The sequence below is a fragment of the Apodemus sylvaticus genome, chromosome 14 (genome assembly GCF_947179515.1).
Source record: "Apodemus sylvaticus chromosome 14, mApoSyl1.1, whole genome shotgun sequence".
Taxonomy (NCBI): Eukaryota; Metazoa; Chordata; class Mammalia; order Rodentia; family Muridae; genus Apodemus; species Apodemus sylvaticus.
This window is the reverse complement of record NC_067485.1, coordinates 14,972,430-14,998,677: the sequence shown is the minus strand read 5'-3', so window position 1 is coordinate 14,998,677 and position 26,248 is coordinate 14,972,430. Positions and strand designations below refer to the sequence as shown.

General features: G+C 44.4%; 1 protein-coding gene across 2 annotated transcripts in view; it reads right to left on the bottom strand.

The window, feature by feature from the left end:
• Positions 1 to 11,193: 11,193 nt before the first annotated feature.
• Positions 11,194 to 26,248, bottom strand: part of Diras2 (DIRAS family GTPase 2) — a 32,403-nt gene continuing 17,348 nt past the window's right edge. For both annotated transcript variants that reach the window (XM_052157283.1, XM_052157284.1), the window contains exon 2: positions 11,194 to 15,109. In XM_052157283.1, the coding sequence (XP_052013243.1) occupies positions 14,474 to 15,073 (600 nt within the window). In that variant the 5' untranslated portion in view covers positions 15,074 to 15,109 and the 3' untranslated portion in view covers positions 11,194 to 14,473. The remainder of the gene's footprint in view (positions 15,110 to 26,248) is intronic.

Here is a 26,248-nt window from a genome sequence, read left to right as displayed (position 1 = left end):
AAATGCTTCTAGGGCAAAGGCATTGTCCCGCTTCTGAGCTACCTGATGCTGGGATCAGTTGCTTGCTGTAGGACATGCCCCCTTGAAAAAATAAAATGGGGCGGGGACTGCAGAGATGGCTCAGAACTTCCAGAGGACCCAGTCCAATTTCTAGAATTTACATTGCAGCTCCCCGTTATCTGTAACTCCAGTTCCAAGCAATCTAATGCCCGCTTCTGGCTTCTGCAGGCACCAGGCATGCATGTGATGCACAGATATACATACAGGCAAAACACCCACACACATAAAACAGAAAGTGGAGGAGGAAGAGGAGGAGGAGGAAGAGGAGGAAGAGGAGGAAGAGGAGGAGGAGAAAATCGAAGATGAGTCTGACAAGGAAAGTCATTAGGCAATTGTGCTTGCTGTGAACACCTGGAAAACTGAGTTTAATCCCCAGACCCCACCCATGCAAAGATGGAAGGAAAACTACACGGTGTTGTCCTCTCATCTCCACACGGGTACACATGCACAATAAAAAATTTTTAAGTGAAAATTTTAATGAATAAAGATAAGTGGTGAAGCGACTATTTTAACTAGTCTGCTGCTGTCAAGGTGAACACCTTACAGTCAGTGCCTTCCCAGGAAGCCAGGAAGCCCTATCAGACACTCCATGCTATTCTTCACAGTTCCTACCCCAATGTTAGCCAGTTCTCCTTCTGGGATCCTTGAATTCACAGATTCTAGGGCTGAAGAGATGGTCCAAAGGTTTAGAGCACTAGCTGCTCTTTTGAAAGATCCAGGTGGGGTTCCAGGAACCCCCATGGCTGTTCACCTCTGTAACCCCAGGTTCAGGGGATTTGAAGCTGTCTTCTGGCCTCCTCAGGACCAAGCAGGCATGTGGGGCACAGACATATATGCAGGTGAAACTCTTATAAACAAAGTAAAATTTTAAAATGAAATATCCCATCCTGCTTTCTAAAACCCTACATAACCCTTTCTCTTCATTCCCCTCTAGGGCCATGACATCACTGTCACAATGGCATTCGCCCACAGTTGCCACCAATGAACATCAGCCTGGTGGAATCAGCAGTTCTCCGCATCCTTTTGGGGAAACTAATAGCTGACAGCAGAGGACCATGAGTCTCCTGTGCAGGCCCAGCACTGCCATGGCTCACACACTGTCTTAGTCAGGGTTTCTATTCCTGCATAGACACCGTGACCAAGAAGCAAGCTGGGGAGGAAAGGATTTATTCAGCTTACATTTCCACCTTGCTGTTCATACCCAAAGGAAGCCAGGACTGGAACTCAAGCAGGTCAGAAAGCAGAAGTTGGAGGCCATGGAGGGATGTTACTTACTGGCTTGCTTCTCCTGGCTTGCTCAGCTTGCTTTCTTATAGAACCCAGGACTACCAGCCCAGGAGTGGCACCACCCATAGTGGGTCCTCCCACCTTGATCACTAATTGAGAAAATGCCTTACAGCTGGATCTCATGGAGGTATTTCCTCTAGGGAGGCTCTTTTCTCTGTGATAACTCCAGCTTGTGTCAAGTTGACATAACAAAACCAGCCAGTACACACACATATGTGATTTCTGGTTGTGTCTAATAAATTCACATATTAGAATGTTCTTTCTTGTGCTGTTAAGCATTCTCTTGGGTTTCTAAAATGCTTCCTGGAAAAAATGTAAACAAAACACTGAGGTTTTTTTTTTTAAATCTACTATATTCTAGATAGATTCTCAAAGCTCATCAGTGCGACCCTACTACCAGTGCCAGCACAGACTGATTTGTAGACCCCAAGGTGCACTGAGCTTTGTTGTTGCAGTTGCTGTTATTGATCATGATGATTACTTTAGGTATATGAGTCTCCTGCCCTCGTGTACATCTGTGTACCATGTGCATGCCTGGTACCTGCAGTGGCCAGAAGAAGGCATCAGAGCCTCTGGAACTGGAGTTAGAGATTATTGTGAGCTGCCATGTAGGTGCTAGGAATCAATATATATGAAATGACACCATACATATACACAGTCTCAGACACAGACATATACATCATATACATATACATCACATACATATACATACACACACATTATATACATGCACATACACACACATATACATTATATACATAAGCATACATTATATACATATGCATCATATACATATACATATGCATATACATATATTATATACATATATACATTATGTACATATACACACATTATTTACATGTGCATATACGTTATGTACATATACACACATTATATATACACATATTTTATACATATACATACACATTATATGCATATACATATTCATTATAAACATATACAGATACATTGTATACATATACATTATATACATATATATACACACATACAACATATACATCATATATATAAATACACATACATATATTCCCATGTGTATATGGGGTTTATTAGAATGACTTACAGGTTGTGGTCCAATTAATCCAACAATGGCTGCCTTGAAAGGTTGAAGAATCCAGTATTTTTTTCAGTCTGCGAGGCTAGATGCCTCATCTGGTCTTCAGTCTATGCCAGAATCCCAAAGAAGTAGGCTCTAACGCCAGTGAAGGAATGGACTTGCCATCAGTCTTCTAAGGTTGCACCTTCCACCCCAGCAATGCACATTAGAAATGGATGGTTCCCAGCCGTCTTTTGGGTTTTAGTTCCAGAAGTAGGCAAATTGACAACCAAAGTGGCCATCACAGTATTCTGAGGCTTCTATGTATGACCTATCAGTGGCGATGCCCTTGAGGAGTATGAGTCCTCCCCCTTAGCTGACAGTAACTGCTAAGAGCTCCTCAAGGAGGAATGGAGCCCAAGGAGCCTTTCCCCATCCGTGAGGGAGTGGTGATGGCCCCAGTCTTGTGCAGGGAGACACTATTCCTGAGATGAATAGGACATGGGCCATGGATGTCTCACAGCACCCATTCCTATCCTCCAGCAACATGACCTTTCTTTTTCTCCTTCTTCGATGTTCCCCTGAACTGTGGAAGGAACAGTCACTTATCCTCAACACTTTAGCTCGTTATGAGTCTCTCCATTAACCAGGGTCCACTGTGAACAGAAGCTTCTGTGAGTCAGGCGGACTATAAACATGTCTGGGTATAAACATCACTATCAAGAAGGTGTTTCAGCACTGTGGTGACATACACACACTTTTACCCAGCATTTCAGAGGCAGAGGCAGAGGGGTCTCTGAGTTTGAGACTAGCCTGGTCTACAAAGTGAGTTCCAGGATAGCCAGGGATATACAATAACACTACCTCAAAAAAATGTCAACAATTTCAACAGAAGTTTCCCCAAAACTAACCAGGTGGGGAGGAAACGGTTGACAGTGACTAAAGTAAGACCTTATCTGGGTTTAAGGACTGTGTGACTTACTTCATTGAAGCTACAAATGTGTCCGTCTCTCTTAAATCACACAATATGAATGTATGGATTGGAAACTGAAAGAAAGAAAGAAACAAAGAAACAAAGAAAGAAACAAAGAAAGAAAGAAAGAAAGAAAGAAAGAAAGAAAGAAAGAAAGAAAGAGAATAATTTAAAACAGTCATGATTTATTGATGGCTGTTGGTGTCAGGAAATTTGCAAATATCTTAAATCCTCTGAGCCAGCACATCTCAGGAGTTAATATGCTTGAGTGTTGACCATGGATCTTGTTAAAGGGCAGTCCAATCCAGTAAGCCCATGGTCAGGCTCAGAGGGGCTCGTAGGGATTGGAAGTGTTTCCTGTCCTAGATTCTGATACTATAGGATTCTGTGTGCACTTAAATTCATGAAATTGTATACCAGAAAATAATGTGCTTTAAAGGAATAAACTTTAGGGTTTTAACAATGGGTCAGTAGATAGAAACCTTTGCTCTGTGGACATAAGGACCTGAGGGCCTATAACCCCAGTGTTGGGAAGTAGAGACAGATATAATCCTGGAAGATTGAGGGTGAGCTGCCAGATTAATGAGAGACCCTGTATTACAGAAATACAGCAAAGAATGACAAAGGAAAACACTGTACATGCTCCCTTTGTCTCTGTATGTGTGCACTCTTGTGCATACTTACATACATACTCATTCCACACACAAATAAACAAAATTCAAAATCACACACACACAAGCACACATACACACACACACACACACACACACACACTAAAATATCATCACTGCATCTTGTTATAATGCCCTGGGAATGTCTTAATGACACAATCCTGGTCATTAAGAAACAGAGCAGGTTCTACAGAGAGAGAGAGATTCTACCAAATAATTAGCTAAGAATCTGAAAAAAATGGGCAATATCATGAAAGAAGAAAAAGCAGAAAAGCTCAGAACTGCTTAGATTGAAAAGCAGACACCTGACACCTGACACCTGACACCCACATGCAAGGTGCAACCCTTGGTCTCTTCAGGACAGAACAGTGTGGCAGGAAATAGTGCTGGAAGGTGACTGTGAACACTGAAGATAAAGTACAGTCTGATGTGCACATCGCTGAATATAGTCACTGCGTTTGCAGTAGGAAAACATTTCTGCTCTTCAACTCATTCTGAAAGATTAGGCGGCAGCATGATCATGTCTACAGCTCGTGTGTAGAAGCCTGGGCAAGAGCCACTCAGCAACAGAGGGATTTGGAACTGGCAGTCTGTTAACTGAAGGGTATGTGAACAAATGTCACACTAATCAGAATGTATCAATGTCTTGTCTGCTGTAACAAATTGCCACAATGTTAGTGATGTAAAGGGATACAAGTTTTATCTTTTGGTATTGGAAGACAGAAGCTCAAATTGCAACTTTCTCCCATGAAAATCAGTTTCTTTTTTATGTCTAGAAGGTCCTGCCTTGTGAATCTTGTAACTTCCTGAGTGCAACATCCAGTTGGCATCCGGCCCTTTTCTCCTCATCCTTCCCTCTGTTGGAGGTTCTCTTCTCTTCTTCTGAGGACCATTGGAAGATCCAGGAGTGGCTCCCTATCTCCAGGTTTTTAATTTGTCATGTCTGCTGTCAGTAGTTTACTCACCTTAGTTACCTTTCTAATGTTGTGGTAAGACACCATGACCAAAACAGCTCATAGAATAAAGTTTATTGAGCCTTACATTTTCAGAGAGTTAGAGTCCATGATGGTAGAACAAAGGCATGGTGGCAAGAACGGCTGAGAGCTCTCAGCTTTCTCCCAAAGTAGAAGGCAGAGAGAAAGAACACTAAGAATGACAATCAGAACCTGTCCCCAGTGGCATGTCTCCTGCAACAAGGCTTTAATTCCTAATCTCTCCCAAATAGTTGTACCAACTGGAAATCAAGTATAAAAATATAAAAGATTATGGGAGACATGCTCATTAAAACTACTACATGGGGTTATTTACAGGAGCAGGGGTGAATCAAGGGGAGTTGTATCACCAAAAGACCCATGGAAGCTTGACTACGACCCCAGAAAAGATGTGTCTAACTTGCAGTTGGCTCTACTGATGGATCAGTCTCCTTCTCTCAGAAGTCATTGCTACTTTGATACCATTGGGGAGCGACCTTGTGAATACTGTAACTTTCTGAATTTCTTGGGCCTTGTAAGTTTTGAGAACTTTCTGAGTCTTGTAAGGTCCCTTCCATCTGCTTAGAGTGTTTTAATTCAGAGGAAATAGCTACATGATACAACATAAGAATAAGAGAGCAGTCATTACTACAGATCCCACCAACATTCAAAGGCTGTTAAGAGAAATTTAATAACAAATGACCATCTCTCCATACAATTCCTTGAAAATGATAACTACTGAAGTTTCCTCAAGAGGAAGGAAGTTTCATCCAGTGGTAATATATGAAGTAGACTGAAGGACAGATAGCACTTGGTAAAAGTGATATAGCCTGTGGTTTTCTATGATGTTTCCATCTGTTGAGAGATGTTCCCTTGATAAGGGATGAAGAACACACTTATCAGTTTATAGATTATTGCTAGGGATTTGGTTGAAGATTCTTTTACAATAACCATGATTTCACTAGCACTAAGTATTCAGCTAGGTTTCCAGGCACCATATTTCTTGTTGAGTGAGAGTTAAGTCCACAAATTTCCCAGATGTGATCTGAACAAGGATACTATGATAAATCTTTGCTTACTCTTCTCTTTATTTATAAAAGTCTTGCATCTTGTCTCTGGACTTTGTATCTGCTGAAGTTTGAAGATGAAGTGCTCCCCCAATGGCTGCTGTATTTGATCATCTGGTCTCCGGCTGCTGGCACTGAATTGGGAGGTTGTGGAACTCTTAAGAGGTGGAGCCTCACTGGAGGAAGGGGATTTGATAGTATGGCCACACTTCTTAGGTACACTCTACTTCCTGACTTCAGATGTGATGTGACCAACTCTCTTCTTCTGCAATGACCACACCTTCCCTGCTGTGGATTGTAAGTCTAGATAGACCTTTCACCCTTTAACTTGTTTCTCATCAAGTGTTTGGTCAAGGCAATGATAACAACATGGTATTTGATCACTTTCCCCATTCCTACGCTCTGTCTCTTTTTGTTGAAGGGAAAGAAGAGCTAGAAATGATGCTCTCTCAGATTTTGACAGACTACCCGTGGCTCCTAGCCGGGCTCATGCTGTTCCTCCATGCTTCATAAGGAAATAGATAATACGCACAAAACTTTAAGTGGCATTTAATTACGTTTCCTTGCAGAATTAGATGATGTGGAAGCTGAGTGTCTGTTCTTTCACATAATCTAGGACCCTTCTTTTGAGTAACAGCCTCACCATCCTCTGACTAATTGCCGTGGCAACAAGCTTTAATACTGAGAATCCCTGTCTGCCCCTGAGCACTATTCCAACATTGGCTACCCCAGAACTCCTTAGGATGACCTATTTCATTCTTCCTACCTCTCCTCTGGTCTTTTTTAGTTTTTATTGCTTTTCTAAGACAGGCTGTCATGTAGACCAAACTGGCCTCAAACTCCCTAGGCCTCAGAGGATGACCTTGGGTTTTGGATTCTCCTGAGAGTTGGGATTACAGACATTCACAACTCCACCAAGTTTATCTGTGATAGGGATAAAATGCAGGGATTTGAACACCTGGCAAGCATCCTATTAACTGAGCTACATCCTTACTCCATCATTCCTTTCATTAACAAGGAACTAAACTACTTTTTTCTACCTACTAGATAAGAATCCTCTTGCCTCAAGACCTTACTCAACCAAGCCTCTGGTAGCGAGACTCTCTCACGAAACTTTGTTCTTCTGTTCTTGTCTAAATCCACGGCAAATGGATGTTGTGTAGAAACTAGAACTAACTGAAGCCTAGTAGCTATGCACTGTGCCACAGGGAGAGAAGTGACTGGCACACAGGCACCACCCTTGTCTTACAACATGAAGTCGTGTTGCTTATTTTCACACCTAGGGTGTCCCATATCCTGCTCTGCATAGACTTCCGACTCTTCTTTATACATGAAAATCTCAGTTAAAATTACAGATTCCAGGCAGGTACAATCTGACAGAAAAACAATTTGAGTTTCCAGCTGCAATGATAGTTTGACCAGATTGAGAGATGCTGAAAGGGTCGGGAACGCAGTCCTCTTGGGGTGCCTGTAAAAATGCTTTCAGGAGACATTTGCAAGTAGGTCAAAGAATATGGATATGCCAGAGCCCCTTCCACTATTATAGGAAGGAGTCTGGAAGGCACACAGAAGTAGACCTCTCTGCCTGCTTCTCCCCCTCCCTCTCTCTGTCTCTCTCTGTCTCTGTCTCTCTTTCTCTCTGTCTCTGTCTCTGTCTCTCTCTGTCTCTCTCTCTCTCTCTCTCTCTCTCTCTCTCTGTCTGTCTCTCTCTCTCCTCCATCCCCTCTGTTTTGATTTTTCTGGGGATGTATTTTTGAGACAGGGTCTTAACTCTGTGACTCAGGCTTGCCTCCAATTAATGATCCTCCTGCTTCAGCCGCGAGCACCCGTATTACAAGTGTGTATCACTGTGACTAGATTTTGTATTAAATGTTCAGCAGGCAGAATTTGCAGATAAGGAGGGGTGTGGCCCACACACACATGATTTTGTGCACAGAGACGGGAAAGCGGATAATGAGCAGACACTCGGCAGTGTTGCCCGTTCCCACCCTTCCAGAATAGGAATTTGATTGGGACGTGTGAGTTCTACAACTGATGCTCTTTTCCAGCAGATGAGGTGGCCATGTTAATACCAAACAAAGCAGTAGAGGAGCAGGCTAATGCCCAGGGATTCTAGAAAGCTTCCCTATGGAATAAGGGGCTAGCTGACATTCATTCTTATTGCCTTCTGCCTGTGGGCTGTCTACTGTGACTCCACTATCTATAACCAAACGGAAAAAATATGGACAAAAGTCCTCAGGTCCCCCGGGTTGTCAGACAAGGAGACCCTCATAACCATACCCTACTAGAAAATCTCAGAAGGCCTTCTGGGGGATGACACCCATCGCCCATTACAGTCTCTGCTGCTGGTGATGGATGGAAAGTGCCTTCAGGAGGACTCCATCTCTCAGCTATATCCCTTGGTCCTGGCTGACGCAGTATCTGGAGCAAGGGTATTTTTGACATGAAGGGGGTCTGCTCTTGCATTGGGAGTGGGAGCCCACCACACACCATCTCCACAGAGAACTCTTAAGGAAGGCTTCTTTAATGGGAAGGTAAATGGCAATCTTCAGCTTCCTATATTTGGTGCTTCCTGAGAGCTGCTATTTTGGGCTATGTGTGAATGGAAGCAGACAGCCTGGGTTTGGAGTGTAGCGAGAAACAGTGAAAATGTGACCTAAAAAAAGACCAGATCCCAGCAGAGCAATCCCAGACCACATGCTGGAGATGAGTCCTCGGCGATTAGTGGAAAGCCCAGCCTTGCAGCCAGAAAAGGAAGAGAAGGCTTGGGTTTTGACGCTGGCTGACTGGCTGGGTGCCATCTCCAGCTCCTGGCCTGGAGAAGCTCTTTCTTTAGAGGATGTTGCAAGAGGAAGGCTCACTTGGGGACAGCGCAGGGCTGTTATCTAGTTGGTGGGCTTCCTCAGTTTGAAGAGTTGGAGATGCTTCCTCGTTTCCAACCATAATTGAAGGAATTGGCAGATGACTCTGCCTCAGCCATAACCCTAACATTACTCTCCCCTCCCAAAAGGCTGTACTACCTCCAACAGAAATCAACAGCCCTGTTCCAAACACATTTCAAGGCTCATTTACTCAAAGGTGATTAGAAAAAAAAATCTCAATTAAGAGGAGTCTTCAATTCTCTGAGTGTTCTGGGTAATCTAATTCCTTACTTGGCTTAATTAAGCTCTAGCCAGTAAAACTTTTCCATTAAAACATTTTGTGTGTGTGTGTGTGTGTGTGTGTGTGTGTGTGAGAGAGAGAGAGAGAGAGAGAGAGAGAGAGAGAGAGAGAGAGAGAGAATATGCATATATGTGTATATGCAGTCTTGGTTTTGTGAGTCTAATTGGAATCTTCTTTGATTATGTCACCCAGGGTGCCTGGAAATGACTGGTATGAAAATAGTGTCTTGCCATCTAGGGATACATGCTGTCAGAGATGGGTGCATGTGTGTTCGTGTACGTGTGTGCACACACAAGCATCTTATACTAATTAAGACTGGAAGGACATCTCTCGCTGCTGAGATGGGATGCTTCTGAGTCTCGATACCTTTGTCACACTTCATCTGCTCAGGGAAGTCTGATAAATAGCAACCACCATATCCTTACACTATAAAGAAACCAATGGGACCGGCTCATTGGTGACTACCTCAATAGATAGGAACGGCTGGATAAAGCACTATTGATTATGAAATAGGGAGGGCGGGTTGAAAGGCAGACTGGAACTAGAAGGCATGATGTGCAGACAGCATGACCAGAAAGCTGTTCAAAGGACTTCTAAAATGGGAAAGTTTCTGCACCTTTGTATTTGCACAGAACAAATTCTTCACTGCAGACCTTCTGTATCGTATGTAGCCCTCAGCAGAATTTTGCTTGCTTCCACGGAAGGCTCAAATGTGGCAAGCTGGCACCCAACACTTTGTGTGTGTCATTAAATGAACCCCATGCCCACCATGAGATTCTGGCAAGTCCCGTTCTGCAGGAGTGCAGATTAGAAGCCAACCACTGTGGCACTGTCAGCGACAGAGTCAGGACTGTCATTTCTGGTCTGTTTCCTGGTTTTTAAAAAAGAGGCTTTATTTCACAGTCTGTGGAGTAAGAAGAATGGAGAGGCGGCAGGCCCCAAGCCCAGAAGCAATTGCTTGGGGGTTTGTCCTTATTTAATTACCAGAAGGGAAAGAGTGTGCAGAACTGCAAATAGGGAAAGCCTTTGCCTCCCTTGCTGATTAGTCGTGTCTTGCCCTCCTTCTCTCTCTCTCCTGTCCGTGCCTGAGGCATCAGCCCTCACCTCCGCCCAGGGACAGAAGCAATGATGAACATTTCCTAGGGACCCTCCAGGTAAGCTTGTTACTATCCAAGACAGACTTAGCGCCTGCAATCCTCCACGGCCACATGGCTGCTGCTGGTGGAGCAGCAGGCCCATACCATGCCAGTCAGACTGACCCTTAAAAAATGGGAAGCCCAGGGCTGGACAGATGACTCAGTCAGCAAAGTGCAAAGACCCAAGTTCAGTTCTTCAGACCGCCACATAAAAGCCCAGCCATGCATGGGGTAACCTGACTCTGTAGCCCTCTATGTCCTGCCACAGTGTGTATGGCTTGAGCAGAATATATATCTGCTAATATATATAATGTATGTATGTATGTATATATATATGTCATATGTATGTATGTATATGTCATATGTATGTTATTTCCTAGCATTTGAAACTCATCAACTTAGACTTGAAAACATTATCTTCTGTTTCCATTCTGTTTGTTTGTTTGTTTGTTTGCTTGTTTACGAGGTCCTGAGGCGGAAGGAATAGCCTACCTGTTAATATGGATGCTATGCAAACATGAGACCCTGAATCTGAACCCATAGCCCATAGTTTTGCTGTTGTTGTTGTTGTTTAAAATGTTGGTCCTGAATAATAGGGCAATGCAGACAGAATGATCTAGCCATACTAGCGCAGTCAGCAATTCCTGTGTCCCAGTGATACACACTGTCTCACAACAACAATAACAACAACAGTGGGCTCCTGAGACACGACACCTGATGTTAACCTCTGACCTCCACAGGCTCATGCACACACACACACACACACACACACACACACACATTCAGAAAATGAAGAAGCCACAACTCCATCCAGGGTGCCGTAACTGAGCTTTATTGTAACTGGTTCCGTGGATTGGGGCCATCGCTGTTGCTAGAACCATATACAATGTGATCCTCATAACCGCAGAGTGTGTCAGACACACCCAAAAGTGGAACTGGAACAGCAAGGGCCAAAGTAGAAGCCTGTGCCAGCATCTCACATGCCAACTAGCACTCTGCACAAGGTCTTTGTGGGCTACTGAATCCCAGGAGGTGTCCTTCCTGTAGGAGTTCCATAAGCCCCTTTGGCTTTGAGTATTTCCAGACAGCTTGTGTAGGAGCAACACTTTACAAACTTGGGGTAGGGAGGAATATCACAGCGCGATTTTAAAATATTTAGTACATTTCCTTCTACAAAGAATGTTACAAATAGTGAAACCGATATACTAGCATATTGATATATAGAGATAGATATGTACAATTTACTACTTTATGCTTCAAAAGTGCAGGAAGATAAATTACATAATCATATACATATATAATTTTTAGATCTAGTGGACAATTGGATATTGCTCTTGTGTGGGTCTTGATGCATTGGATGCGTGCCCATGGCTTGTCACTGAATGGAGAGGGGACCAACGGGGATTAGGGAACTCATGGAGTCCCGTGCTTAACCCCAGAGTGCCTTCTTCAAAGCAATATTTCAAGTTTTATAACGAGCTGGGGCTGGGTCAGAGGTCCCCAGTCCCATGTGCAATGTAGGATGTTACCAAGAGCCTCAGCTTCACGACTCGGGATGGGACCAAAGCAAGGTTGAAAGCCACTGGCCCGGTAGTGTACTGTGTCCTCAGCCCCTGAGTCAGAGGGAAGTTTGCCAAAGGCAATGTTAAGATAGCTACCCAGTGCTCAGCTCAAGCTATAGAACATAGGGTCAGAATGAAGCCCAAGGAGGGAGGCTTCACTCACCTCCCTCCCACCTTCTAAACTCACAGGCAGCACAGAGAGGAGCAAAGACTGTGAACGGAGCTGGAGCAAGACCCTCATGCCAATGGAGACTGAAATGCTTAGGAATATGGAGACGGACATACAGGGCTGAAGGAACACTGATGTGGGGCCACTGGAAACAGGGAAGCGTGTAGTGACGCTCATGTCTGAAGCGTGGTTATAGTCAGTAGGACAGACAGGATTTTACCACAAAGGGATCACCACAAATGTATATATCCTATATGATGTGTATCTAACGGATATGTCACATCATCCACAGAGTCGTGGTCTTTCCCTCATTGCTGTTCCCAACTCTAAATGACAAGCTGATAAGTTTTCTCTGAGAGGAGAAATGGAACAACAAATTGAAGACATTCTAGAAAGTTCCACAACTCTGTCTCACTGTGGTAGGGAATGGCCACTGGGAACAGGCAGAGATGAGGGAAGAGACTCGGGTGGGTCTGGAGAGCGCACAGCACTCCAGGCTCTTGCTTGGTTCCTGGGCTTTCTCGTCTCTCAGTGTAGCTGCTTGCCCAGGTAACCCCGAGGGTTTTGTTCTAGGAGTCAAGTGGATAGTAAGATCGCTGAGGCAAACGATTTTCTGAGGGACTTCCCTGGCCCTCAGCATGTCACCAGGGTGAGTTATGATTGACAGAGCAGAGAGGGCCAGACCAGACTCGGGGACTGAATTATAGCGGTCTGAAGGAAGTGAGGGTGTTTGAACACAGTGTGCTTCAGAGGTGGAGTGAGGCCTACCAACACGCCCTGCCCCAGCATTGGGACCGCTGCCCGCTGGCCACGAGAGTACTGTACAGTCTCACACAGTGCTACAGCCTCCTCTACCTGTGGACTGGTCAGTGGTAAGATGGCTTAGAGAATGGTCGAGCTGGCACCCGAGACCAGCATGTGCCTTCTCGTTGGCTATGGAAGTTAAGAATTTCCGAGAATCAAAACCCAGCCAGACTCCAGGATGGCAGGCGAATTATACTGAGCAGTGGGCACTGTGCCCAGGAGAGAGAGAAAAAGCCTAACCTACCTGCAGCCACCGTGGCGGCTGATCCCTCAAGCAGTGGCTATGATTCCTTCTGAAGAATATGGGGTGCGCTCAAAGTCCGTAGGAGAGGATTGTTTTTGGGGTGCATGCTGCACTGAGGAACTCTTAAGGACATTTAGCAAGGAATGTGGAGAAGATTTACTATGAATTAGATGTATTTTCTAGCAATCTACTTCCAATGTAGATAAATCGTTAAAAACACAGTGAGCGACGTCTGTTTCAAAGTATTTCATTAAGGTGCAACCGCACAGCATTCATAAGTTCACGTCATTTAGAAAAATGGATGTGCTTCTAGTTATTAGATGCTCTTGGTTGGCTGGTTCCCAGCTGGGTACACATGGAGTTATTTAAGACAAGAAAACCACCTTGGGGGAGGGCAAGAGGGAGTCTAAAAAAAAATGCCTACTTTATTTCCTTTTATTTAAAAATCGGAGGGCTGGAAGAAGTGGCAACCCTCGAAGGTCAGAAGAAAGAAAGTTCACATTTCTAGAACCCTCAAAGTTTAGCACACACATGCGCACTTGTGCGTGTACACAAACACACACACATACACACAGGGGCTAGCATTATTGCGATGTTTACATGACGTCACAATGTCCTGACTCAAAAACTGAAGTGCTGACACAGCATCATGCCACAAGTGGCCTTGGCGTTATATGTGAAGTGTAGACTCCTAACAGGCTGATACGGTGCTTACTAAGAAGGCTTAGAGGATGAGGGGACAACCCCTCAGTGTGTGTCAGTAGGAATAGCATGAGCATCACTGAGATAGGGGTTATGATCTTTTATCTTTTAATTCCACTAAACATCCACTCACGGGAACCACTGAGATCCCCAGGTCCATGTTGGACCCACTGGTTTCTCGCCTCCTTCGACTGTCTGCCTGCTCCTCCCCTAAAGGTGTTAGTGGCTTCTGAACTAAGTTGCCTGAAGTGGAATGGTACCAGTAGCTATGGGCTAACCTGCTGTCACACACACAGGCGTCAGACAGTACTCTCTCAGCTTCTCTTGTGTCCACAGCTCTGAGTCCCCTCATCTTCAAATGGCTGAAGCCCACACAGGACTGGCCTTGGCTTCCTGGGATGCTCAGAGCATCCTAGATTCTGCATCTCCTGAGGGGTGGGCTAGTGGGGTGTGTGGAAAGCCTCTTAGAGACGTTGCAGGGTGTGTCGCAGCCAAATGCAATGTTTAACACACGGGCATCGGACATGCTGCCCTGACGACAGTGGGGTTCACAGAGGGGAGGTAGAGAGAGGCCAGAAGGGCAGCCGCTCCTTCTGCACCAAGGCCTCTCACATGACCACGCACTTGCCCTTGAGCTTCTCCTTCCTCTTCTGCTGCTTGCTCTTCTTGCCGTCGATCTGGAGGCTCACGGTCCTGCGCTTCTCCAGGTTGAGTAGTTCCTGAAAGAGTTCCTTGACGTTGTGGTTGAGCTTGGCCGATGTCTCCATGAAGGCGCACTTCCACGTGCGGGCTAGGGCCTCTGCCTCGCTGCTCTGGACCTCGCGGTTGGGGCTCTCATCACACTTGTTACCCACCAGCATGATGGGGATGCTCTCCACATCCCCCTTGATTTCGCAGATCTGCTCATAGATGGGCTTGAGTTCCTCCAGGGACTGCCGGCTGCTGATGGAGTAGACCAGGATGAAGGCGTGGCCTTTGGAGATGGACAGCCGCTGCATGGCCGGGAACTGATGGCTCCCGGTAGTGTCGGTGATCTGCAGTGTGCAGATGCTCTTGTCACAGCTGATCACCTGCCGGTAGGTGTCTTCCACAGTTGGGATGTAGCTCTCCCTGAAGGTCCCTTTCACAAACCTCAAAACGAGGGAGCTCTTGCCGACACCACCTGCCCCAAACACCGCCACCCGGTAGTCATTGCTCTGTTCCGGCATGTTGCTTCAGAACTCCAGCTATTGACCAGGAGATACCTAGCAGAGAAAGCAGACATTGAGATGGTTAATTCGAAAACCCCAAAAGCTTGAGTTTGGCCTTCTTTTGCTAAAAAAAAATAAAAAATAAAATAAAAGGAGAAGAAGAAGAGGAGGGAGGAGGAGGAGGAAGAGGAGGAGGAGGGGAAGGAGGAGGAGGGGAAGGAGGAGGAGGGGAAGGTGGAGGAGGGGAAGGAGGAGGAGAAGGAGGAGGAGGGGGAGGGGGAGGAGGAGGAGGAAGAAGAAGTAGTAGTAGTAGAAGAAGAAGAAGAAGAAGAAGAAGAAGAAGAAGAAGAAGAAGAAGAAGAAGAAGTAGCAGTAGCAGCAGCAGCAGCAGCAGCAGCAGCAGCAGCAGTAGTAGTAGTAGTAGTAGTGATTAAGTTTGTGTTCACTATCTTCACCTAAAAAACATTCCCAATTACATTTAGGTTCTTCCACAATTCAAAACCCCAATTCTCTTGACTAGTCCTCAGTTTCCCCTAAAGCAGTCGGTCTACTTTGTAGCTAACTGAAGTTGGTCCACTCTTCCCTATTGACCTTGACTCTGAGCATGTTTGCTAAGGAAGAAGATAAAGAGCCAGTCTAAGGTGCAGAGAGTGAAGGCAGACGGTGGGTGATGAGGAATCATCATACAAGCCATCTCCCTTGATGTACAAAGTCCTTACGGCATCACCTCTAACACTGCATACATAATATGCCGGGCCCAAGAACACAGTGGAACAGGGCTGTAGAGATGGCTTGGTGTGCAAAGTGCTTGCGGCCCAATCATGAGACCCTGAACTCAGATCCCCAGTCCCCATGTAAAAGCCAGGCGTGGTGGCATATGCCTGGGGTGGGGTGGTAGTGACGACAAGAAGATCTGTGAAGCTCACTGACTGGCTAACCCAGCTGAATGTGTGAGCTCCAGAGTCAGTGAGGCACTGTCAGAGAAGGAAGGGAGGGAGAGAGGGAGGGAGGGAAGGAGGGAGGGAGGGAGGGAGGGAAGGAGGGAGAGAGGGGGGAGGGAAGAAGGGAGAGAGGGAGGGAGGAGGGAAGGAGGGAGGGAAAGAGGGAACAAAGAAACAAAGGGAGGGGGCAAGATGGAGGGAAGGATGAAAAAGAGGAATGAAAAGGGAAAAAGGAAAGAGAGAAATAGAAAGAAAAAAGAAAGGAAGGAAGGAAGAGAAAGAAAGAAAGAGAGAGAGAAAGAGACAGAGAGAGAAAGAGAGAGAGAGAGAAAGAAAGAAAAAGGGGAACATGCTCTAGTTGATGGGCCCCCACTCATAGGTATATGTGTAAAATAAACTCAATTCAACAGATTGAAAAAATGGGAGCATGAAGTTGGAAACAGGAAGTGGGGCAGGATTCAGGGGAGTTGGAGTTGGGGAATACATAACTGTAATACATTGTATACATGTATGGAGTTCTCAGATAAAAAATTTAAATTATAAATAAGTGATTGGCAAGTGAAAGAGGAAGATGCCCAATGTCTAACTCTGGCCATCCTGTGAATGCGCACATATGTGCATGTACACTCTAACATACATGTGCACATGTATGTACACAGTGCATACATTACACAGACACACAAACATACATCACACATACACACACACACATACACATACACCTGATTTTCTTTCTTTTCAAACTCTGAGAGGAGTAAATAATCAAAGTGAGGCTCCCAGTGTATGGCGTCGAGTATATTGAATGCTTCTGCTCCCAGTACACAGCGTTAAGTATGTGGAATGTCTCTGCTCCCAGTTTACAGCATTAAGTATGGTGAATGTTTCTATCAGTCCATGAAATCCTATACCATTTAGAGAAGTTGGTGTCATTATCATTGTGACCACACTGGAAACAAGGAACAAGGACTCCTATGTCCCCAACATCATATACCATGGAGAGACATCATGGCCACCCACAGGCTGCCAAGGGTAGGCCTAGCCACCTTGTCTTGGGTGTCAGCCAATTCATAGTGTAGACTGTATCTTCTGGGTAGGAAGACTTAAATGCTCACTAAAAAGCTTGTATGTTTTAGTCACAGACTCTAAAACAAGTACATGCTTTATTTTTAAAAAGTCCTAAGGATTGCCATTATAAGTACATGGATACAAGATATGTATTGTTACTAAGATTAAATCCAGTGAGATCTCTGCTCCCTGTAAGCATTACCCTCTAGCATAAAAGATGAGTAAATATACTTTCTCTGGAGCTACAGAAATGGCTTGGTAATTAAAAGCCCATTCTGTTCTTGCAGAGGACCCAAGAATTGTTCTCAGCACCCATTTCAATTCCCCATAACTCCAACTCCAGGGGATCTGGTACCTTCTTTTTGAGTCCATGGGTTTCTGCAATTATAGGCACATACCCATACCTAGACACATATGCATAATCAAAAGTGCATAATGAAAAATAAAATAGTTTAAATATACTTTCTTCATTTACAAACCATCAAATACCTTTCCTTTGTACCTTCCTAAGCAAAGAAAGACACACTTTACACAAAACCATGGAAAACTAAGTCAAGCCCACATTTTAAAACTAACATTGACATTTGACGTGCATGTGTGAGGTATGTTGTCTGTTATATGTTAGCATGCTAACACTTACTTTCCTAGTTTTTGAGTCACTGTGGAACAATAGCAAGCATTGCTGGCCAAAATAATTTTCAGAGTGCAGTAAAAAGCTATCAACTATAAGTAAATTGAGGCAGGAAATGAGTTTATGCCAGGAAACATGAGATCCCAGGCTTTCAATGGTCTTCTGACTAAGTCCTGCACATTTGCTTATAGACAGAGTCAGCTAAGTTTTCTGTGTTCTGGAATGTGCTAGATAACACCAAACAACTTGTGGTGGTTTGAATACACTTAGTACTAGGAGCTGTAGCCTTGTTGGAGGAAGTATATCACTGTGAGCATGGGCTTTAAGGTCTTGCTCTAACTGCCTGGAAGTCAATCTTCTCCTGTTTGCCTTTAGGACAAGATGTAGAACTCTCAGCTCCTCCATCCCTATACCTGCTTGGAAGCTGCCATGCTCCCACCTTGGTAATAATGGACTGAACCTCTGAACCTGTAAGCCAGCTCCAATTAAATTCGGTCCTTTTAACAGTTGCCTTGGTCATGGTGTCTTCATGGCACTAAAATCCTAAGATACAACTGATTCAATTAAGTTGTCAGTTTTTATGGAATATACAGCAACTTACCAAACAACTAACTAAATATCAGTGCTAAAATAGAACAGGAAGATGTCAGACCATTAATTAATGGAAGTCTGCTCAAGAGTTTGAGTAAATCTATTAGATGTTTATGGGATAATTAAAACCAATCTAGGCATGAAGCATTATGACAAATTGTCCTGAAATTTAGATTTAAAAACAAAATCAATGGCATGTGGAATCTGATTTGGAATGCCCCTTTCCGGCCTCAGTGTGGGAGGCCCTCACTGTTGGGAGGGCTACGCTCTCATGCACTCTTGGCTATTATTATAACTATACAGCTCCAGCTTGAATGGAAGGACCCAGATATATGGGAACATGTCATTAAATCTGGACCTTAGTATTGCCATTAGAGCTCTTGGTCCACACCAAAAGAGTTTGAAGAATTTGCTGGCACATGGAGACTTATGTCATACTCTCTTCATAATTCAACGGGCCCAAGAAACAATACTACCCATGGCTACCAGTGTTTATCTGTCTAAAGAAATATCTACCTTGTTTTGACTAGCATCCAGGTTGATAAGAGTCCAAGAAGCTACTGTGTCTGCAAGGACCTGAGACAGCAAGTACTCAAAGGGTGTGACTTGTGATTATGAAACTCAATAGGAGAGAGGTGGGGCAAAATCCTGTGTTCTGTTTCATGTCCATAAAATACTCCCATAGACCCTGCAAACTCAGTGTTTACCCAAAAGAAGCCTAGAGCATTCTAGGGCTCCAAAACACAAGAATTATTCAGCATGGCTCACACAGCATATGCTGTTATACAATTACAGAAGACAGGAGGATCATCTGGGGCATATGACTCTCTCTGGAGCCCAAGGAACATCTCATGGAAGACTGAGGTTGACCAGATGGCAAGTGGATAAAAGGCTTGTTGGTCCCAAGGCAGGGCCATATGGAAAGGAGAAAATTCGCAAAAAACAGGACATTTGTGTCCTTTGGCATCTGGGAAGAGAGGTGTAAAGAACTGTGTGTGAATTCTAGCAAGGTGAAAGGGGGGAAAAGGAAGCAGGTGGGCCACAGATTTATGGTGGAACTGAATAAAGAATAGAGAATCCAAAAGATAAAAACAAAACATCTCTCATTTCATTTTACATGCAAGTAATTGATTTCCCTTTAGCTAAGATAGTTACACAAATAGGTGGGGACACTCAAATTATTAAATTCAGAAATAAATGGGAGACAAAATGACTGGCCTTACAAACAGAAAGACTATAAAGAATATGAAGGGCTCCTGGTCTCCCATGTGACAATAGCGCAGATAATACAAAGGAACTAAATGAAAGTTGGCTAAATGGACTCAAAAAATAAAAACCATGAGAGTCTTCCAAGGTATTAAACCATTAGCCAGAAGGTACCTACAAAAAAACCCCAAAAAAACAAAAAACAGGTCTAGTCAGCATTAGCAGTGAGTTCAACAAACCCTTAAAAACCAAACAATATCAGTTCTTCATAAACTTTTACCCAAAAAAAGTTAAAGAAGAAACATTATTCCTTGTTTTTTTTTCTTGAATTTCATATTATATTACTTTGATACAAAAGCCAGACCTATGTCCCAAGAAAACTATATACCAGTATCTTTTGAGGATAGAGAGAAAAATGTTCAAGCAAATACTAGGTACATGAAACCCTTGATATATAAAGAAATCAATGACATAGACAAGTGGGGTTCATACCAAAAAAGACAAATTCCATCATACTTGAAAATTAAATAATACCTCTGTAAAGTTGTTACTTTAAGAAAAAACGCTGATGGAAGCAGTATTCATCTGTGTGTAATCCGGTGTCTGCTGGCTCTAAAACTGGCCCCTAGACCCAGAGGAATGGAAATGAGCCCTTTGTGATAACAACACACGAAATACAACAGTTTAGATTGTGTTCCTAATAGATAATGGGACTGGTCTTCCACTCACAACAGAAGAGCCCGCTGTGAGAAGCCACACGCAGAGTAAATGCATTCCTATGGTAAGCAAAAGAGCTAGAGAGAACGCACAGACCACAGCCTGATTAAACCTGACAGTTGCCTGCTGGGGACTAGAAAAATGGAACATCTTGACTCGGGGGGGGGGGGGGGTGTGTGGAACTGACGTTAACGCTGTGCCATTACATAAGGCGTTTATCTAGATCATTCCCAATAACATTTTTATACACTGAGAATTAGCATAGAATTGAAATCCAAAGTTTTAAAGCCATTCATAAGATTCTAGGGAATCTAGAAGGATCTGACTGTCAGGTTGAAGGCTGGCTGTGCTGTGAAAGACAGAGAGTGAGGATTTGACTTTGGAACACTGGAAGTTCAGTGGAGACATAGTGAGTCTCACTCAAGAGATGCACTGGTGGAAGTGATGGGGAGCTGGGGAGTGGGGAGGTCATGGGGAGAAGCACAGGAGAGGTGAGTATAAGACAGCTACAGAGCCAACGAGGAATGTAGAGCTCTCTTCAAAGAAATGTAGCAACTAAGGAACAAGATAGGAGAGTACAGAGTCATACAGGGCTCAGAGGAGTGGGAAATACTGTGTACATCCAGTGTTGGATAAACCATCTGGAAGAGTCCAGGAGGACCTAGAGTCTAGTGCATGTGGCAGGGTTGTCTTTATACCAGAGACAGGGATGGATGGTAGATGGGTAGACAGACAGATAGAAGATAGACAGATAGATGATAGGTAGGTAGGTATATAGATAGATGGATGGATAGATGGATGGATGGATGGATTGATAGACGGACAAATGGACAGATGGATGATAGACAAATAGACAGATGATAGGAAGAATTAGATAGGCGTCAATATTTAAATCCTCTAAAGCTATTTGCCATTTGTTCTAAACCTTGGAACCAGCATTCCATTCTTGGTCTTTGGATTTTTTCCAGCCCCTGTCTATGGGTGCCATGGACAGGATTTCAAACAGGCGTAGACAACAGGACAGGCCATCTGTGCAGGAAAGGACACCTGTTCCCATCACACTTTGCTGACTGAGGATTAATTTGTTGTTTGCAACATTTTGCAATTATTTGGATTTTCCCCCCTAATTTGTTCTCAGTTCCCAATTTCTTTTCATTCAATTTGTCTGCTGCCTTGAGCACACTGCGTGTTTGGGGTATAGACATGACTGGTAAGCTATTTCCAATAGAGCTGTGGTTCTATTGTGTGATTTTAGCATCGTCCCTTGAGTTTTAATCCCAGTGAGGAGGAGTTGAGGGGGTAAAATCTCATTATAGCTCTAGTGTTTACAGATGGGGATTTGGGAAAATGGCTCTGTGAAAACAAGGTGGCCCCCTACAACTGAACCTGGTGGCGATATAAGAAGGACAGAAACCATGCCACATGTGCAGATACACTATGCCCTGTACCACCTCTGGATGCCACCATCAAGGAAGCTCTCACCAGATGTGCCTTTCTACCACGCACCTCAAGACTCATGGGCTAAATAAAGCAGGCTGCCTTAGGGACTTCATTATAGTAGCAAAATTTTAGTCAATACCAATGGTATTCCACTAAGTCCTCTCCCCTGATTGGATGTCCACCTCCCGAGGGCTGGCTCCTGCCTCAGTACACAGCAGGCCCTCACAGTGTCTACATCCTCGGATTCAACCAACCTTAGATCAAAGATGTCAAGAAAAAAAGATTGTCTATATTTAATATACATAGTATACATATTCAGTCATTTGTTACTCCTCCCTAAGCAACAACAATGTAACATGATTGACATTATATTGAGTATACAGTTGAAAGTCTATAGGAAGGTACCTGGCAGTCCTAAGCACTCTGCATTTTAGGTGAGGGGGTCTGAGCACCCTGGGATACTTGCATTCTGGGGAGGAGTATCTTCTGGGATGAAAGTATATCAAGGATGGGGAGTTGAAACTAGGATTCAAGGATATCAAGAATGGGGATTGAAACTAGAGATAAATGAAAGAGCCTGAGGAATTCAGCATTGGAAACCGCCCAATAACTTGGATTCCTTCCCTGCAGACAACCTCCACATCCTGAGCTCAGAGGTTCTCAAGTATTCTTGCAGGATGCAGACACCACCCCTAAGAAGTGTTCCCCCTGCTCTTCCATGGTAATTGCCTTCATTATAACACTTTATATGGCAACAGTGTCCCCTCTCTTGTCATCTTGTTCAAGGCAGGGTCTCACTATGTAGCCTTTGCAGACGCTTGTCTGGAAATGTGGCTGGCCTGAAACACACTATACAAACCAGGCTGGCTTCAAATGCACAAAGATCCACTTGCCTCTGCCTCCTGAGTACCAGGACTAAAATCATCCCACGTCAAGTTTGTTGTTCCCTTTAAATGTTTCCAAGATGTTCACCCTTGAAAGCCCACCTAAACTATTCATAAACAGCAAATGACCAGTGGCTATGATTGATTTTACAACATGGAAAGTGGGTGGTTTCACAAGAAATTTAAAAACACATCTACAAATTTTCCAAGTAAGCCATACTTTGTTGTATCTTAATACGGACAGAGGATCTTGTGCAGCCTAGGCTGGCCTCAAACTCGGCCTTCCAAATGCTGGGATTTTTTTTTTTGGAGCTAATTCCAGAAAATTGGTACACCACACCCACCCAGCCTCTTATACTTTCATAGATGGATGGAAAGATAGAAAGATAGATATATAGATGAATGACAGATAGAGATATATATTGATATAAACAATATCTTGATATAAACAATGGTTTGTTTCAAATTTCAGGTACCTTCCTAGCTGACTATAACACATGATAGGTTTATTTGATGGTAAGGAAAGTTTCCCTGGGCATCAAGGAGTCAACCATACAAGCCTTGTCTTTCTCCTACGTACAAGCCCCCTTTGGTTGTTTTATGTGTGATGGAGACCCTTGTCTGGAAATGTTGGGGCAAGTGTAGAAGAGGAAGATGGAACAGTGTCTGCAAGAAGGAAATAAGAGAGAGAGAGAAAAAAAAAGGAGAGAGAGAGAAAGAGAGAGAGAGAGAGAATGAGAGAGAGAGCTAGTTGCTCCTGTGCTCAGCTGATATGCTGAGACCAATTGCTTTTGTGAGGCAAATAAGCTCACAGCTTGAGCTTGACCAAAGCTCCTAGTACACTTTCTTTTGGGGAAAGCCAGATGTCAAGATCCTGGCTGCAAAGGTAGGGTCTTCTTTGTCTTCTTTTCTTTCATGTTGGTAAGAGCAAAGGCCAAGAAAAACTACATAAATAACAAGTCTGCCTCCTGGTCCGAGAGCCAGTTATCAATGTTCAGTGCGGCATGCTGACCCTGGGGAAAGGGAACCAAAGGGCAGAGGCTCCTGGGACACAGACTGCACATCTGGAACAAGGCAGCGATGCATGGGGTGACGCCAGCCTGAGGGCCTCACCACTGCCAGAGACCAGGCTGCAAGGCTGAGCACTCAAACAAGGTCAGACCCATTTCCACACGAGCCAAATAAAACTTACCAAGCTGGTAAGTGACCAGACAGGAGCTTTAGAGTTGTTTGTTGTGCAGTGGCTCATTTTGGTTCCAAATCTGAGAAAAACGCAAGGTCATGGGGAGTTTTTTCCCCAAGTGTCTTCTAAAAGTTCTGTGGCTGTAGCTTGCATTGCTGATCCACAGAGAGCTAATTCTCTGACCTGGCCGGTCGGTAGGTACAAGCTGTGCTCCAGGCAGCAGTCTTTCCTATGTCCAGTTGCCTCCAGGCAGGGGGGTGTGGGGGGGAGAGGGGAGGGAAGTGTCTCAGTGGTAAATGTGCTGGTTGCTCTCTCAGAAGACCTGAGCTCAATTTCCAGCACTCAGTTGGGCAGCTCGCATCTACCTGGAATTTCAGGTCCATGTTCTCTTCTAGATTCCAGGGGCATGTGTATACATTCATATATAGGCACACACATGCACGTGTGCACACACACATGTACGCACACATCACACACCCACTACACACCCACAGTACACACCATACCACATCACACACATACTACACAGTACACACACACCATACATACCCTACACACATGTCCTATACCACACCATAAACACTATACCACACCACACACACACTACACATTCACAGTACACACCACACACACATACCATACCACACACATATTAACAACACACACACACACAACATATATCACACACCACACATACCCCCCCACATCCTATATCAAACCACACACACTATACCACACCACACACATACACACCACACATACCATACCACACACATACACACACCACACACATACCATATACATACACCATACCACACACCACACACACACACACACATACCACACACACACCATACACACATACAATACCATACACACCACACCACACAGCACACATACACACACACCACAACACACCACACACCACACTATTAATCACCTGTAACCATGAGCCTTTGTTCCTGGATTCTCATGTCTATCCTTTGGTCCCCAAGCCTCCACATATGCTAGTGCCACATTGTTTTGATTCTGTAATTTTGGGGTAACTTTGTGAATAGTAGTATGAGCCCTCCAAGTTTATTCTCCATTTTTGAGGATAAGTCTTCCTCTGAAGACTCCTCACCATCCACATAAGTAGATAAATTAGGTCTCATTCAACCTTTGCCCAGCAAAGGATTTTTATGGAGGAAGTTAAGGGGCAATCCAGAGAAGAGGGGCAAATGTACAGTCTTGGAAGGATCTAGGACCCTCAACACAGAAAGAACATCTACACCTGAGAAAGTAGAAGATGAGCAAACAGGAGCACCAACAGGGCATCTCCACAGACCTTTCTCTAAAGCACACCTGCTTCAGAGGGTCTGATGCCAGCCATGAGGGTCTGATGCCAGCCATGAGGGTCTGATGCCAGCCGTTAGACACAGAAACCCAAAGCCCAGAGAAGGACTGCTTCATACTCACGCAAGATAACTATTCAAAACAAAAATAAAATCACAGCTGAGGGCTGAAGAGATGGCTCAGCAGTTAAGAGTGTTTGCTGTTCTTCCAAAGAACATGATTTCAGTTCCATGTACCTGAGTTATATAGCTCACCACAGCCTTAACATCCCGTCCCCCACTGCCATGGGCACCCACATTCACACCCACACCCCCACACAGAGAGAGAGAGAGATATGCACCTCATTTTAGAATAGGATCAAAACAAATGATAGCAGTGATGTAGAGAAGCAGAAACACTTTCACTATGGTGTCGGAGGCAAACTATGCCCTGCATCTTTGGAGAAAGCTAAATATAGAATTACTAGTGGATCCAGCAATTCCACTTCCCAGAACATGGGCCACCAGCAGATTGCTGGCCCTCAAGTACTCACAGCCACCGTTATTCACAAGAGCTGTGAGCCGGGAGCCTTCCAAATCCCACCGGCAAATGAAGGGATAAACAAGATGGAACATATACAGAAGAAGGCGCATCCTTCAGCCTGGATTGGGGCCGGGGGATCACACACCAACCTAGAAGACAGTGTGAGGAAGATAAGTTGGTTGCAAAAAGATGAAGAGGCTGAGATAACCCTCAGTGGAGCATTCCCAAAACACACTTAGGGAAAAAAAATCCAGGTGTGATGGCTGACGCCTCCAGCACTGGGAAGATGAAGATAGGAAGAGACATGGGGTTTGCTGGTCAACCAGCCTAGCCTGATTGAAGAGTTCCAGACCAGGAGACCCAGTGTCAAAACATGAGGTAGATGGTGTCTTCAATATGTGCACACATGCATGCACCTACATACACACCAACATGAGAAAACACACACACAGAGCCTGTGGTCTTATCTGTGAGGAAATGTCGGCTATGTTCAAATCATAGAGGCAGAACACAGAACTGGGGTGCAGGGTTAATGGGAGTCGCTGAATGAGTGGAATTTGGGCCCTGCAGAAGGGAATGCTCTTGGAATGGGGTTTATGTGGGATTTGTGTGGTGGCGCTGTCCAGCAACATGGCTGTACTGATGCCATCAGACTGTGCACTTGGAAACAGTTAGTGT